The sequence below is a fragment of the Eutrigla gurnardus genome (assembly GCF_963514095.1).
Source record: "Eutrigla gurnardus genome assembly, chromosome: 8".
Taxonomy (NCBI): Eukaryota; Metazoa; Chordata; class Actinopteri; order Perciformes; family Triglidae; genus Eutrigla; species Eutrigla gurnardus.
In genome coordinates, this window is record NC_139922.1 from 19077398 (window position 1) to 19095372 (window position 17975).

The 17975-nt window shown below is 40.3% G+C and overlaps 1 protein-coding gene across 1 annotated transcript in view; it reads left to right on the forward strand.

Moving 5' to 3' along the window:
- cfap74 (cilia and flagella associated protein 74) overlaps positions 1-17975 on the forward strand; it is a 39717-nt gene that overhangs the window by 2403 nt on the left and 19339 nt on the right. Inside the window, exons 7-21 of the mRNA XM_084015314.1 lie at positions 357-530; positions 880-990; positions 1487-1589; positions 2903-3060; positions 3216-3429; positions 3513-3656; positions 5046-5204; positions 5355-5473; positions 10497-10563; positions 10977-11066; positions 11552-11716; positions 11875-11998; positions 14013-14128; positions 15097-15219; positions 15321-15442. Of these exons, the coding sequence (XP_083871440.1) occupies positions 357-530; positions 880-990; positions 1487-1589; positions 2903-3060; positions 3216-3429; positions 3513-3656; positions 5046-5204; positions 5355-5473; positions 10497-10563; positions 10977-11066; positions 11552-11716; positions 11875-11998; positions 14013-14128; positions 15097-15219; positions 15321-15442 (1989 nt within the window). The remainder of the gene's footprint in view (positions 1-356; positions 531-879; positions 991-1486; positions 1590-2902; positions 3061-3215; positions 3430-3512; positions 3657-5045; positions 5205-5354; positions 5474-10496; positions 10564-10976; positions 11067-11551; positions 11717-11874; positions 11999-14012; positions 14129-15096; positions 15220-15320; positions 15443-17975) is intronic.

Below are 17975 nucleotides of genomic sequence, written 5' to 3' on the forward strand. Positions count from 1 at the left end.
CACCGATGCCTCAAAATGATTAATGAATTAAATGAAACCCCGTAAAATTAACATGAATTGCAAAGTGTAAACCTTGTAAATGCAGTAAGAAATTGGTCAAAACTTGAACTGGATTAAAATTCCAGTATAATGTATAAGTACATCAGTTTCAGCCTGTGCATCCCTGGTTTTAATCGTGATTTGAATAATTATTCAATAGTCACATCCACATTGTGCTGCAAAACCCAGATATAAGTCTAGCTTCTTACCACCGCAGCACTAAGTGACTGTACAGGTAGATAATATACACCAGCTGTCAGCATTTTTAACTCCGCGTTCTATCTATATCCATCTCGTTCTGTGTCTTTGCTACTCAGACTGGAGCTGAGTGGGGTGGAGGTGGAGCGTAGCAGGTTCTCCTCACTCAGGCAGGAGGTGCAGGAAGAGGAGTGCGTCTTCCAGGTCCTTAAGGACCAGAAGGCAGCGACAAGGCTGCAGCAGCAGAGGAAAGCCAGCCAGAACCTGCAGCTCAAGATGCAGCATCTCAAAGAGTATGGAAACTAACCATCTTCTCCATTCACACTGTATCTTATGTGCGTTTGTGACTGTTGTGCTTACTTAATTAAAAAAAGTATATAAATAAGTAAGCAGAAGACATCTCATTTAAGTGAGTTATCATGTATATCAACATGGTAAAATATTATAAATTATTCATTTCTGCACTTCAAGTATATCCAAAATGTAACTCCCCTATGAAAGTATTGTTTGTCCGTTGACATTGTTCTATAGCATTTTCTTATTCAGCCGTTTAATGAGAAGCCTGTATGGGGAATCTGTTATATCAGCCTTGACTTGCCTTGGAAAGATGTATGTTTTATATGTGTGATTTTGTTCTGATAGTAAACAGGTGGCTATTCTGAAGAAAGAGGATGCTGAATGTCAGAAGAAAATTGAAGAGGGTCACACAAGCTGCAACGTATCTGCCAAATACTTGAAAGAGACCATTAAAAGGTGATCAGCTTTTAATTCAAAGGATGAAAGATCAGATCTGAGGAGAAAAAGTGATTCGAGTTGGTCAAAAAAATAATCCGCTATAAACCCATTATTAACTCCTGTTTGAATCATTTTTATTATAATATGCAATTAGCAGCTGTTTTTGGAAATTACTTTAAAAGAAACGAAGGTCTGTAAGGTTTACATCTGCAGTAGGAACAATTCGGTTGAGGCTTAGTGCTACAGACATGGTAGGAAGGTCAGAATGTGCAATCATCAAACATCCCCCCTTGCAGTATATTTATGTTTCAATAACCACACTGTGTTGAGTGCATTACTACCCCCAACAAGGTAAAACACCTGTGCCATTATCGTAATATTTGTATAATTTAAATAGTTGTATTTGTGGGGGGGGGTTTCTCTCCAATAAATGCATATGAAGCTGAGCTGAACTGTGTTTTCGATCAGTTTTTATCGAGGATACATGCTTTGGGATTGTCCCCATTTAATTCAGGATCCATCAGCAAGAGGCTGAGAAGGAGCAGCAGAACAGGGAGTTCCTGGAAAAGAGGATGCAGGCTGTCATGTCACTGAAATCGAACATAGGGGCCAACCAAGTGAGTAACAGCACCCTCTCATACTGATACTGAAGCACTATGGTTGTTGTTGTAGCAGTGATGAGAAACACAAGCTGTAGTCCTATGTAATATTAATATTTTCTACAGCTACCATATCTATATTATGTACTGTTATGCCTTACTTTGCCTAATTTGATTTGTGTTAAATGGCAATGTAAGCACATGACTGTATAGTTAAATGCATGTATGAACCTGAATGTCTTTTCTGATGTTTGTCTAAAGATTATTATTATAATCATGCAATCATAATGCATTTCAACTAAAGTACAACCAGTGGTACTAGTAGTCCTGCTGGAACTCGTAGTAGTAGCTTCTTGTCTGCCTTTAAAGCTAGGGTAGGACATCTATTTCAGAAGATTTCTTTTGTTATTTGTTCATATAACGTTTTGATACTTTCGAAACCTAGCTTACTCTCACTGGTTTGTCCAAAGTTGCCTCCCTCATCTTTAAGCTAATGCAGTTTACTGAGCCTGTCAGGTGTCAAGGGGAAAAGCACAAATGACTCATTTGTACTCTTGAATAATTACATCTGTGTGGACTAATTATAGAACTGCTAAACAAGATGTTTAGGTGATGTTTAACAGGCAAAATCTGAAGTTGATCCACATACCTCATTAAAACAAAGCTGCACTGAAGACTTCATTCAGATAACTTGATCCATGGCCTGACAACAGTTTATTGTTCATTGAATTAACACAAGGCTACACAGAGGTATAAGACTTAAAGCAGCCAAATCTGACATGTTTGCTGAAAAAAAAAAAAAAAAATCAGTGTAGCATCACAGTAGTATAAACAAAAATATATGTGAGAATTGAGTACATTTGAGGGCATATATTTATCAATTTGTGTGCACAATATATATCTTCATAATCTGTTTTTTAACAGTGCAATAATCTTATGTCTGATCATGTGAATCTAAAATTGCTAATTTCTTCATTGTACAGATATTTTGCATTTAAAAAAGACCGTAACATTTGGTCTACTACATTAGAAAGCCAAAGAAAGGACCAAAATCTTCTCCTAGCCAGGAGAGATGTGAAGCAGAAACCACATTTTCATTTTATTGTCATTAGTACACCCCCTCATGGATCCCCAAATGCAGTATCCAACTCTACAACTGTGTATGCTATTGTTGCCGGTACTCTTATCATCACGCTCTGTGCTTTATTTTCCAATTCGGCATTCAACTGCTACATTTCATGTTTTAGGAGAAAATAGCTCTGGGGTATTCATCTCAATTCAAATGATATGATGTCATGTATGACTTCATTAATCTGGTGTTCTTTCTTTAGGAGAGCTTACGGGTCCGTCAAAGCAAAGCCAAAGCAAAAGCACAGGAGGAGGAGCAGCAACAGAGACGACTGAGTGAATCCCTGAAGGCCCAAGGAATCAACAGTTTCAAGCATATGCACCAACAGAAACAACTAGAGGAGATAAAAAGAAAACAAGAGTATGTCCTCTACTCCACTCTCCTCTCCCCTCCCACGCGCATGTCCTCCACTCCCACTCCATGCAGCAGTGTGTGGGTGCTTTCTCTCGCTGTGTGCTGAGGAATACATGGCCGCGTTTCAGTGTAATGCAGTGTTGTTGATTTGCCTTTCTCAGGGAATTCGAGGAGAGGCAAAAGTCAAAGAGAGTGGAGATTGTGGCAGCGATCCTTCAGGAGGATCAGCTGGTTAAGAGCAGAAAGAAGTGCCAGGCATTGCCACCTAAACCCCCAATCACTGACAAGTTCCCAGCTCTGAGGAGAGCAAGAGAGAATCTTCTGCGCTACCTAGATCCCAGCCCCCCATCAGCCACTGAGATGAGAGCCACAACCGTGAGTGGTTCATTACATCTGAGATAAAATCTGTGATGATTTGGACAGTTATGACCCACTGCGTATGTGCTTTTGTCCAGCAGTTAAGAGACTTCAGTGAGGTCAACAGCTCACTGTTGGCCTCCCTTGATGACGAGGAAACCCTGCACCAAGAAGTGACCCACCAGAGCCTTGCTGACAGCCTGGCTGAGCCTGAGTTCTCAGGGCTGTGGGACCAGAACTGCAAGGTGCACTGACACAAGCCACTGCCCACCAAAACCAAATCCTTCCAAGCTGCTAAATTTAAACACATCATGAATCATGTCCCACTTATAGCAGCCACGTGTTTTTTTTATGGATGTGTTTATTGCATATTTTTCAACAGCTGTGTTTCTGACACACGTTGTATAAATCATTCCACTTAAAGTCATTGTTTAACTAGTAGCAGGTTCGATATGAACAAGCTGATTCAACTAATTTCACATTCACTGATTAAATCATGTGATGTAAACAGTGATGAAGACCATGATGGAATGACAATGGTGATCATCACCATAAATATATTGTCATATCATATACAATTCTAATAGAATTGAGTCACAAAGAGTCACTGGCCACCTTATTTTACTACTTACCACACTGAAATCCGTGTCCTGAATAACACATTAGAATACAGTACACTGTGTGCCTGGAGGCAACTAGCACTGACTTTCTAAAACAGTCTGAGAACACAGCAGACCTTTTAGAAATCCAAAGCTGGTATTATTTTTTCCCAATTATCTCAACGCATTTCAGTTTAGTCGACCTCTAACCACATTTCCTGAAAACGTGGTGGTTAAGAGTTTCCTCCCGATAACAAGTGTACAATTGATAAAATCTACAATACATCCACCACCACAGTGTTGCCCCACTGGGAATATTAAGTGCCTTGCTCAAGGGCTGCTCTGTGGCAGTTATTGATAGTGACTCCAGCTTGCTGCCATGGAGGTGAGTTGGCCATTTGTCTAGGAGACACACACACACACACACATGTATGTGAAATGTGGGGCGACAGGCATCACTTCTCATTGTTCTGGCACCTTTGAGGCCTCGGGGCGAGCACAGTGCCACAGCTCCGAGCTCTGGGTATCAAGCTGAGTGGAAGTGATCTCTCCTCCTAACATACAAATCAGACTCATGAGGGGGAGAATGATGGTGAAATGTCCGTTCTATTTGAGTCCTGTACGATACAGGAAGAACAGAGCAGGGATAGAAGTTAAGCTGTGCTCTTAAAAAACACAGTTTCACATGTTTAACACTTGTAAGCCTTTTCCTTTTCCTTATGTAGCTTTAATATAAGTAGTGTTACTCCTGTCTGACAGCATCTCGCTGTTTTGGTACTGTCTAAAATGTCTAAAATTGTCAAGTACCGATTGCTGGAATCGAATGTTGATTAGATACCGTTTGCTGATTTAAATCTAAACTTTGCCAATTTTAAAATGTAAAAATATTTACCTTCAAAATTTACAATAAAAAAACCTTTAGTTCTATGTAAAGAGACATTTTTCTGCCAGTGAATCTTTATTTTGGTGTGACAGTTAAGTGTTTTATTATAGTGATTATCTGTAAATGTCAGCTGCTTCCCTGTGTGGTTACAGAAGCCCCTGAATGAGAAACCGACATTGGTTCAGACAGAAGCAAAGCAGGAAGAACTTGCAATGGCCAGTGGGAAGCTCAACACTCCTGCTAAAAAGATTCATGGAAAAGAGTTGAAAGGGCCTCCATTCATCAGTAAACCAGAGGTCATCCTCTTCAAGGTACCACACTACTGGTGCTGAAATCACTTTGTCATAGGAAGCCATGTCTTGAAGCAGAATCAATACTAATGAACTTGAGCTCTTTTAATTATTTTGTTTATTGATTTGAATACATCACGTTCTGGCACTACAGTAAATGTTCTGTTTTAGGACTTTGAAGTGGGGAAGATATATAAGAAGAAAATCGTCTTGACTAACATCAGCTACATCACCAACCACTGCAAGCTTCTCGGGGTCTCCGCCCATCTGGAGGATGTGATCTCTATCAAGTAAGATTTTTACATTATAAGTGCACATGGGACGAAACATGGGCAATCAAGACAGAAAGCGGAAAGTTCAGTCCGAGATTTGGGTGTGTTATGCTAGCAGCTGTCGTTTGAGCTGTTAGCGTCAGGTGGAGATGAGAAGCTGAGGTCCAGTAAACTCTTTCTGACACCATCACACCACCAGATTTATTTTTTTGGCACAGCTCCGTCTGGAGCGACAAAAAGGCTTCATACAGCCTGTGGATGGATTAGTACTCCCCAAGTAAACAGACTTTGATGCATTGGTGGAGTTCCACTTTAATAGGCTATAAAATAATAAAGGGTATTTTATTCTATTGATACCTTAAAAAGTTTCATTAGGATTTGATGGTGTGCTGTTTCCCCCTGCCTCCATGCTTTGTGCTAAGGGACACACAGGGACTAACTTGATCTTTATTCTCTAAAGAACACAAAGAGGCGTATTGCACTAATTGTTGAACTGTTTCAATTCACCATCATGACCGCATCCCTCCAAATGGTAGGTTGAGATTCATATTCTAAATTTACAGAATAGAAAGAAGCAGGCAATTCCAATTTGGATCTATGTGTCGCCCCTTGGGACAAATCAATCTCTGTGGATGCAAACAAACAAAGTAGACCGTAGAACCTAAACTGAATACCATCCGAGGGATATATTCAAACATTCATCTTACAGAGATCAATGAGACACCCAGCTAAAAAATACGCAATGAAGCACGGCTGAGTGTATTGTGACAACTCTAGAGGTGTTAACAAAAACAAATGTTAAAGCTCTTATGAACTCAGTATATGTCGGACCGCTTCAATTACCACATGGAAACGTCTGATGCATCACCACCAGGAATTCAATACAAGCACTTTCTTTTTTTGTCGTTTGAAAAGACAATGGAGTGGACGGGAAAGCGAAGCCTGTCCTCCCACATGTGGGCGCCAGCTTGGATCACCACGATCGCAGCTCCTCTTTTGAGCCTCAGCTCTCTCTCTCTCTCTCTCTCTCTCTCTCTCTCTCTCTCTCTCTCTCTCTCTCTCTCTCTCTCTCTCTCTCTCTCTCTCAGAGATGCATCGTTCTCCAGGTCACTCGCTGTGTATCACTTTCCCATCAGCTCCCCGGTGACTTGATGTGGTCTCTTCATCTCTCTCTTCTTTCTGCCTGACTTGAGTGAAGACTCTCCCAGGCTACAGCCGGGTCAGCTGGAAACCAGCGACGCCGTTATCCAGCTTTCGTGCTGGACCACTTGTCTGAGCGTATCACCTTCTAGTCCTCTGATCCAAACTCGCATGTAGCAAACATGCACTCTCATAAAAACAATGCAGACATACTGTATTATATGTCCATATCCTCACATTTTCACCATTATTCATATTTTGAAAGTATTTAGATTTTTCAGAGAATAGAATTAAAAAAAAAATTATAAACATACTTACAGCAAGTGCTGTCCACTCTTCATTTTCTGTGATTAATCAGTACTTTATAACTCATTATTTTTTCTGTCATAGCAAAGTTTATTTGGCTTCCTGCTGCACCTGTTTATTCATTATTCATCAACATAAATTAAATGATTGGGCATCTTGGAAAAGGTTATACAAAAATAGCATATTTTATTACAAATGACTTTTTAGATAGATATTGCTGTGTTACTGACATTACCAAGTCAGTTTACAGTCTCCGTAGCTCTCCTCTTCATGCTTTAGCATGTCACTGTTCAGCATTTCAATTGTTAAAGCACAAAGTAACACAAGAAGTCCACGGACCATACGGTACATCAGCAGGAGACATGTTTGTTGTTTCCTGTTTCCTCGCTCTCGGACAGGTCACCTTGTTGTTTTTAAAGCAACTGATTCAACAGAGTCTTGGTAAATGAAGGGACATTCAGTGTGCTATTGTACTGTAATTGCTTATGACTGCAGTGGCTGCTGTTCACCATATGCTACACAGTCCTACTTATAAAACAATCAGCAGGTGATGCTGTCAGGTTCTCCCGATTTCCCCCAATACATTAGGTCCATCATGAAGTCCAGGTCTACTATTGAGTTATGTTTTGTTTATGTACATCCCACTGGTTAATCACACAATATTAGAGCCGGTCGTGACCAAAGGATGACTTATCCAGCTCAAACAAAGAACCCTATAAATTATCCTGAGAAATTGAGGACAGCTTTATTAAGGATACAATACATTTTATCACAAAATTAAACTGTAAACTCACACTTTAAGTGCTACCACCACCATAACTGCAACAGGAAAATGGACATGAAGATTGTAGGAATAATATAGTTTGGTATACTTACACAAAGTTACCTGATTCTGCCCCTGTCCCTGTCATGCACCCTCCTACTATGTCGTGACAACCACAAAGCCTTCACAGCTCACCCAGCTAACACCATTAGCGCATCGGGAGAGAGAGAAACATGAACCAGGAATTCGCAGGGCTTTTTTCTCACCAGCCCATGGTTCCCTGTACGCCCCCTGAATTTCTAAAAATGGCTTCCCATCCCCCTACACCCCCTCGCCCAGCGTACACGCATTGTGCATTTGTGACAGAACAGTCTCTGCTGTATCTTTTCAGAACTGGGACACAACAGTCCAAGCCAGAAAAAAAAAACATGAATCTGTGTTTATGCTATTAGTGTCCATTCGTTGCATGTATTGCAAATGACTGATTGAGAGGAAGACACTCCTCTGTGCCCTGTGTGCTTTCAAGCTGAGCTGTGAGATAAAAACGGAGACTGTAGTAGAAATGGGTGGCTAGCGACACAATCTTAGGATGCAATCGTACAACTGGTTTAGTGTGGCACAAATAATGCAGGATCAGGATGATATGTTTCGTTGTGCAGTTGAACTGTAGAAGTCTGTATGCCTTACGTGCAAACTCCAACTGAGATCAGAGCAGACGCCTCTTTATTTAGCCTCGAGTGAAGTCGCATCCTTTTGGAACCGTCTTCAAAGTTGTCCATCAGCTTTTTGATTTGCTGAGAAGACTTGGTGACTGTGAAACAGACACAGCCTTGACAGCCACGCTATATGTCATGGTTGTGTCCTGTTGAAACCTGTTAGCTTTTTACACATTATCAACTGGTTGTAATCTGTCAAAGTTCATTCCAATGACTGACATCAGAAAACCATACTGCACTTAACCGTGGGTGTCTTTTTTATCAACCTCCCTTGGGAGTCTGACGAAGAGTCCACAAAGTAATCATTTAATATGAGCAGCTGTGGGGCTTTATATCCTATAATAAGCAAATGGTTCTTTTTGATTTACAATAGTCCACATTCCAGACCACTTCACCTGCTTAATGAACTTATATTAACCTTAAAGCTGATTTTAAAACATTTGTTGTCAAAATACAGTGTATATATATGATTCCTAATACTACAGTGCCGTAAAATGTAAAGAGAACAAGATCTCATCGGCAGAGTTTGGACATGTCCCTGTAGATGGCTTTCAGACGTGCTTCTGAGCGTGAGGATGTTTTAGCTCTGTTGAACTGAATAATACACTGAGAGCGCTTATTGATTTACTGAAGGAGAAGCCAACAGGCCAGAATGTAAAGTAGAACACACGGCAGAGTCAGTAATACTGTACAACCATGGTCTCAGCTTCATCACTCTACTGCAATAGATACACTGTGCAGTATGGCCTCGTTTGCAGCACTTTAAATAGGGCTCTAGCAGGCGTTTTTAACAGTTCCTCACTCAGCATTTAATCCCAAGTGAACTGTTCCATTTTTTGTTTTTTCTTCAGGTATTTTCATACCACCTGTCTTGAAGCTAGGAAAGAAGAAAGGTAGCAATAAGGAAATAAACAAAAAATAATTAAAAATGCACCAGACTTACCCAACCAGGTGGAATGCTTTCATACACTTCCAGCACACAGTGGTGATCTGGATCCCAGATCAGCCAGCCACCCTGACATCTGGACCAACAACTTCAAACAGTTGGCTCAAATCAAACATAACGGTCCATTGCCCACTGGTGTTGATGATAGTAGATGATAAGTATGTCTCTATTTTCCACTGTGTATCCCCTTTTAAGTTCACTGCTATTCAAACCATGTTTCAAGGGGGATTTTCTTTTTCTCTGTGGCTGTAGACGGCTTTAAGTTGTCCAACTTTATAACAAGATAACCATTACAGAGACCTAATAACAAGGTTCTTTGGTATCTATTATATTCTGTCACTGTAGCTGCTTCCCAAATCTGCTCATAGTTGTACGTTTGCAACTTTTTGTTTATCTATTGAATATTTTGTGAATCCTCCCTGCTTCTCTGGCGGGCTGCTTGCCTGCTATCCGTATTGATCGTCTCTCTTGTGTCTTTTCCAAGGGCGGCAAGTTATGCAGCTCCTCGGGGCAGCATTAGGCTTGGTGTAAACATGTGCTCTGAGATACACATGTTGCTTTCAAGGAGCTCACAGACCTTGGGGTTTTTTTCTCGTCTGGAAATAAACTTTTGGTTCTGCTCTGGCTTACGGTGTGGTATAATAATGAAATAATTTCTGATCATTATGTTCCACACTGCAATGTTTTCTTATGGAACAATAGATTTTTTTCTTTGCTGCACCGTGCAAACTGAGCATCAGGTTGACTTTTTGACCTTGGCTCTGAATTCTGCTTATCTACTCCAGTCTCAGGAGCTTCATCATTTCATCTGAAGCTGCTGATCTTTTGTTGAATGCAGCGTATTTCCTTCTGCAGAGGCATGCACATTCTGTAGTGCTTAAAAACCTGTGTTTCCTTTGAGTCTTGTGTAATGTCGTTGCTGTATATATATATATATATATATATATATATATATATATATATATGAGGCCATGCACAGACACTGCTTTTACATTGGGTTACTCATCTGAAATATGCCTTTCATATCATTTACTCTACTCTTCTCTTAACTGTGTAAGATTAATTTAATAACCAAAGGATACTTCTATTTTCCATATGTAGTAGTACGTTGCATTTTAAACAAAAAATACAGATTTTCTTATTCATAACTCATTTTGATTTATGTTTCAGCTTTGCACCTCCGGTTTCTTTATCTACTGGGATGTCCTGTGACATGCAGGTTGTTTTTCAACCTATGGTTAGTAACATCGCCCCTCCTTTGAGATGTGATCTACACTCCATACATAATGTTCAAAACTGGAATGAATAGTAGACTGTGTCGCTACATAAAAAGCATGTTTGTGCAACTGCATATACAAAAATGGTCACAACACTGAAATATTCACACTATACTTTGCTTTATTCTGCTTTATTTTTTTCACAGTTCATTGCGTTGTGATGCACCTTTTTAATGTATTAATTCAAAGATTTTCAATACAGTGCACATTGTTTGTCAAACCTCATTCTCTCTATTTGTTGTTCCATTCTTGTTTTAGAATTAAATTTGTGCAGTTTGATCAAATGGCTGAGATGTTTTATTCTGAATTCAGTGTCCAGTAGCTCAACCTGTTATGAAGCAACATGTTGTCCCATTATCTGATCCTGATTCAGATCAATGAGAGCCTGGAAGGAGAGGTCCAGTTTGCAACAGCAGTGGGTGCCTTCTCTGTGCCCGTCAGATGCAGCATAAAGAAATGTGATGTGAGTACTGTGGTTTGGCCAACCTATAAATAATGTACCTTCCAAATAACTTTCAATTTACTTTTTCATTCCCTACTTTTTTCTATTGTCGTTCTGTCTGTCTCAAAGGAATTGTTTTCTTGTTTTACATGCTATTGTTTGGGAGGATATGAGTATACGTATACAACATGGTTTTTATTGGACCAACATCTTATCTTCAGGTTGCTGTAGTAATAATCATGTGAATTATGTATGGCCCAACCGGAAGGACGGAAGGCACAGGAGAACCAGAACTAGGACTGCATGGGCCAGATTGTAGTAAAATGAGAGGTTGTCTAAAAGGACTTTGGTTATTGGATCACTACTTTCTCCAAAATCTTCCAAAATCAACACAAAATCAAACTTCCTGTAGCAGCTTTAATCAATCCTCGTGTATTAGTGATGTAAAGGTAGCAGCTCTTCACTGCTGATGCTCATTACTGATTGTGAATGTCTCCTCTCTCTAGCTGGAAGTTGACAGCCAGTTCATTGACTTTGGTTCGCACGTGGTGGGCCAGACTATTACATGGACTGTCACCTTGACCAACAAGGGTGCACTGGCAACCCTCTTCAGCCTGGAGACCAGTCCAGAAACTAGCCATGTCCAGATGGCATCCCAGGTCTCTGCCAAGGTCAGACTGTCAATCTGCCTTTTCCTCGATGACCTGATGGACATTCACAGCTTACATGACGGATGTGTCGTCTATTCACATGACCACATCTAAGGACCGTCTATATGAATGAACTATTATGTGTAAATTCCATTCTGTGTGTTGTTGTTGGCTCACAGGAGACAAGCAGTCAAAACACAACACCTGACGACCAGAGCAGCTCTGTATCCATGGGCACTGGAGAACTCCAACCAAAGCAAGAGAGTCAGGAACTCTCTGAGGCGTTGCAGCAAGAGCACCCAGGTTACGCTCTTACAGTATGCACACACATAGAAAATGATTATTTGATGGCAGTTTTTACCCTGAACTAGTGTTCTACTGTAAAATCCAACTCTGCTACAGCCAAATTTGGTACCATTTCCTTCCCTTTTTCCACTTAAAATTGTATTCTGGCTTGCAGCACATGACACACTGTATATGGACACAAACGCTGGCAGGTCACTCTAATTAGCTCCACTCTGAACCTCAGTACCCATCTTAAACGAACATTGTCCCCGGCAAAATAACTTATTTGTTTTGGCACATACATTTTAGAGGAAAGCATATTTTGCACAACATTCTCTGGCAGTGTTTTGTTAGAATCCAGGAAGTAAGGCTGCAGAATATTAAAAAATATATTTTTAGCTATATGCTGGCGGCAGAAACGTTTCTGCAAACCATGGATTATGTTGAATATCAATGTTTCTGAACCGAAAATATGTTTCATAAATGTTTCATATCAGCGCCATATCACACTTGCAGAAATGCATGGTGCCAAAGTACTTGGCTTGTATTGAAATATTAATTTAAGAATGTAGCAATGTAACAATTTAACGTAACAGCATAAGTAGCGCAAGTAAATATCAACCACCTATGCAAATCTTTGGGACTAATAAAGGTTATCTTATCTTAGCATAAGTGTAGGTGTAATAACGTTATGTAACATGCACAGTCAATATTTACTTTTTGTTTCACACAGGACATTATCAGCGGCCTCCTAGGTGAAAGTCCCGTGTTTGTTGACTTCTCCTCTAGCACATTTTTGAGATTGATATTTATGGTCTTGAGACAAATTGTCTTAACAGCAATTAAACTGTGTATTATACTAATTATAGCAATATTTAAATTCCCCTCAGGAATAAGAATGTGTGAGCATACTGATGTTAGCATTTAGCTCAAGTACAGCCTCACAGAGCAACTAGCTGACTGTAGGCTTAGTTTTGTTTCACAAAAATCAATAGTGACTCAAAGCGTGCAGTAGGGTGTAGTGACCTTTTCAATACTTAACCAACACCTACAATCTTTCCAGAGTCTTAGGAAAGTGTTTTGAGTTGACTTAACACAGCAATAATTGTGCTTTAGTCACAAGAAGCCGTGTTGTAGGGCAACAAATACCGTAACGGTGATTTGTTACATACAGTAACTTTATGCTGTCATGCTGATGAAAATATAATCCGAGCAGCATTTGATTGCCTACTAAACATATTAATCAGTGCAGTTACACATGAGCATAATTAGTAGAGGACACCGTTTCCTAAAACAGCCTCTGAAATACAGGAAGTGATGACTGACAAAATCTCCCCATTGGTGACGACTTCTCTCATCTCTCTATTCCTATTAGGACATTTGGTTCTGGTAAGAACAAAACAAACAGAGAACACACTCAGAAAGCAGCGTGTTCACCTTGCTCTCACAGCTGATGACAAGGAGGCAGCTTCTCTTTAATCTTCTCTCAGATCAGAAGACGTCATCGCTGCACTCAGCACATTCCTCCGCTGATGCGTTGATAAGCTGTTCAGTCTTTTGGCTTTGCTCTGCTGGTTTGAAAAAGACAGTCTATTTTTTCTATTCGACATTGTCGGCAAACTCTTTCTGATCGAAGCCAAATGTTTAGGCTGATGGCGGTTTGGTATTTTGTGCCTGTATTTGTTTTTTATGTCACCGATATCTCTTGAACTAATGGTGAGATTGAAGACTGGCATCACATTTGGTGTCTCCATTAATGTGGAAGAGGAGGAAGAAGTGGTACTTTGTTTTCTAGGTCAAATCATATGGAATCTGATGAGCTACTGTATGTACTTATCCCGTGTTTTATTACAACGGGCACACTCATACTGTCAGTGAGAAGAATATTTTGGTGACCCAACCTCATACAACCTTGAGGCCAAGTTTTCATTTCTAAAACTGTGTTGTATTTGGTGAGATGGCGCTTCTTCAAAGCAGGTTGATCACTCATCAATAAAAAAAATGTGTGTGTGTGTGTGTGCGTGTGTGGCAGAATCTGAGGCTTTAGCTCCAGGTCCAGAAGCTCTTCCTGAGACTAGTGTGACCAGTGATGTGGATACCCAGACGGATCAGAGCCACTCAGACTCCAGTGACATAAGCCTAGGAAATGTAGGTATTTACAAATACTCCGTTATGTCTTACAGAAACACAATTTCTTTGATGACCGATAAACCACCTTTAGGTAGTGTGACTAGCTTTTCTGTGAAAACATGCCGAGTTAGGTCATTCTCACCTCAATGGTCAATTGAGAATTTCGAGGGCAAAAAGTAAAGAAGGCTGTTGTCGAGTTCCCGCGGGCTTAAACCACGTCTTTTTTGCTTCCCATTGTCTGTAGTAGGGACAAGCTTTTACGATAAAATTGGTCACATTCAAAGACATAATTAATTGCATTTTGATAGAAAGAGAACCTTGATACGTTTCATCTGTCCATATAAGACTCTCTGCCTCTCTGTCTTCTTTTTAGCACTGATTCTGTGTGTCTTGTGGCCCATTTGAAGTTCTGGAGTTGTTCAGGGTTCATTACGTTTCTCTGGTGGGGGGCTAATGGTGCAGCGCCTCTCCCTCTGTGCTTGTTATGGCTGTGCCTGCATGCCTGCAGCTCAGTTGTTGTCATTTTGACTGATACTTTCACGTTGAGTGGTTGAACGCTTGTGTCTTAAATGGCAGATTATCCATCAAGCTCTTGTGGTCCCACAATATTGAGTCAGTTGCTGCACGAATGGCTTACTCCTCCCTTTTATTGCTCTCACAACCTTGATGCTTTGTAGCTGAGCAGACAATCCACCCAGCTTCTCACTTGAGTTTGATTGCATGCCATTCAAAGTTGCACATCTGAGAGCTTCCTGTACACCGATAGAAATGGTTTTGTGTCATGAAGTAAAACGGTCAAACAAAAGTGTATCCTGTACGCATTAAATCAGCTTCACAATACGAACAGAGAGAGCCTGCGAAGATCACTGAAAATATGTTCATGTTCGTAGAATTATTTTAGAATTTGTGTTAACGATTATAGCATTTTTTTTTTTTTTAATCAAATGTTTACTTGTTCTATTTGATGTTGTTGTTGACGTCCTCAGGTCAGAGAAGGGGAGATCGGACCCTTTGAAAGCATCAAAGTGGAGGTTGTATTCACTCCAACCATTCCAGGAGAGGCCAAACTGGACTTCCACATCAAATTCTCAGACTTAACCAGCAAACCAGTAAGACACAACATGTTTGACATCTTTTGAATACAGTGAATAAACAAGATGAGGATTGCATGCAAACCATTTGTGACTAAAGGGCATGTTGGTACAAACAGATACCCATCCAGGTGAGGGGTGTGGCAGTCAGCGTGCCTGTGTGGATTGTTCAGCCCAACATTGACCTGAAGATCTGCATGTTTGACCGCCTCTATCAAGACCACATCGTCATCCAAAGCAGGTGAGCCTGGCTGGCTGATGGCTGAGATGAACGCCCTTGACACAGAAATATTCCTGCTCTCCTGCACTGTGGCATTTCAAAATATATTTTCTTTTACTGCCTGGCTCGCAATCAAATGCCTGAATGTAATACACAAGACAGGGACCTAAGTGGTCTAACTGAATCCACTCAACAACACACTGATTTACGTAAACATTGAGTTAGTGAGTATCCATTGAGTTACATTTAATGGAGAAAAGTCCTCCTGCCCCTATACTTGAATACAATTAGTTTTCTTTCCCTTGTTCCCTTGTTGATGTCCAATTGGTTTACACCAGAGTGAACCATGTCCACATACAGTATGTCTTGTTCAACTACCTTGTTTGAATGGACCTCATATCAAATTAAGGGATGATGTCATTTTGCTATTCATCATTTAACACCATACTGTCACTTTAAGTATTCATCTGTAACAGAGACAACAGGGAAACATTGGATCAAGGACAAACACGGTGTGCCTAGGAACCATTAGTTCTCAAGGTGATGCACATGCAAATAAATACGCTAGGCTCTGTAATGTTAAAGGACAAGTCACACAGAACACAAGACCTCAGAGTACCCCTTCCCTTTGTTTCCCAGAAATTAATCAAAATCACATTTTTAGGATGTTTCTTAACATACTAGTTTGGTACTGATTATAAACCAATTAGAATTGGTGCACTTGGTGCCACCTAATTTATTGACGTTTGTAAGATTGTACCAGGGAGTGATAAAGTAGTTGCGTAATAGAAGTGCCCGATGTCTGTTTAGAAGTTATATATATAATTTATATATATATATAAAAATTATTAGGAAGCCCTATTAGTGGAAACATGCCTGTAAATGGAAGTGCTGTGTTTGTACTTAGTATAATCGTGAGTCCATGTTAACCTGCAGGAAAAATGACAGCTCATCCTAAGTTTTCCTTGCTGTGTTTTCATATACAATTGAAATATACAATTGAAACCGATGGTCCACAACCATACGCACACACACACACACACACACACACACACACACACACACACGCACAATTGTATGACAATTAACAGTGTCATGATGACAATAACCACTTCTATAAATTGTAAATGGTACAGTTAGTCAGTGGGTATCAGCATCCTCATAGTTCTGGATATATGACAGCAACAATACTGAGGTTGTTCAAAGGCAAATGATAGGATTTGTGATTTATAATCACATATTGTTCTGTTCTGTTACTTTGTCCCTTGGGAGTCTGGCTCCAACCCAATTTGTGATGTCACGGTTATTCTTAGTGCCTCTCTGACATCACGCTGGCATTTAATGGATAGGAAATGCCAATAGACTCCAATGCCAAGTGTCTATTATAAATCCACTGTGGATATTGTCTAAGCCACACACCTGGAAGAAATGAACGTAGGAGAGTTAAGTCATTAAAAAGAGGATACTAAACTCCTACGCTGTCAGCACTTTTCTGAAGTTAACTGAGAACACCGCATTTCAATCACAGACCTTTATCAGGCATTCAACTCACAATATGAAACAATACCATCTTTATGCTGAAGCCATATCCTGGAACAACAAATAAAACAAATAATATTTACGAGGATGTATAGAACCCCTCAGCCCAATGCTATGACTGCATAAGTGAGCAGTGCATGTCATATTTTCATTTTATTTGTCGTCATGCTTGGAAACACTCTTGGAATAGAGTTTGGAAAGTGGCACAGACTGCTGATGTAGCATGCTGGCTTATCTGAATGCAACGCTAAAACTCCCTCACGTCCTCAGTCTCTGCCAAAACAGACATTTTCACAGAAACCGGCTCATGGAAATCCTTTAAAATTGACATGGCCAGCTTACTTTTCAGCTGGCACAACATAAAACTCTCCTTACACCGCTCAGGGCCAAGTATTGAGATATTCGACAAATGTGGTGGACATAAGGAGAAAAAAAAAAGGAGATGCATTAGCTGATGAATGTTCCTAAACACAGGATGATGCACGGGACCAAGTGGTCATCCCCTCAATCCTCTTTGGTCCGTACAATAGCAGTGGGCAATGGCAAAACCTTCACGATTATCGATGTGATACATTATGACGCGCACACGAGGTTAAGATTTCACAGTAGCGATTGCAGGCGTGCCGTCCACCACCTAGCCAGTCATTGTGTCGCATCGTGTGGGGGAGGGAGTGCATGTGTGGGGCTGAGGGATTTGTGACAACTGCCATCTGGTGTGCTGGCACACTAGCACATGTGACAAGATGACGATGACAGCATCCATGTGAATGGCAGCTATTAAAGTAAAAAAAAAAAAAGAAAAGAAAATGCAACATGTCACTCTGCTTCCAAGACAGACATTTGAACAATAAGAGAGCTGCTGCTTTCATCATACACATCACTTTTCCCTTTGAGTAGATGAGTAGATATCCCACAAGTCCTCCTTAGTTTGTGACATATTGTTTTTTTGAAGAGAACAGCACAAAAGATAATTGAATATGTCTCTCCTGTCTGTGAGCCAGTGATTTGAATATTA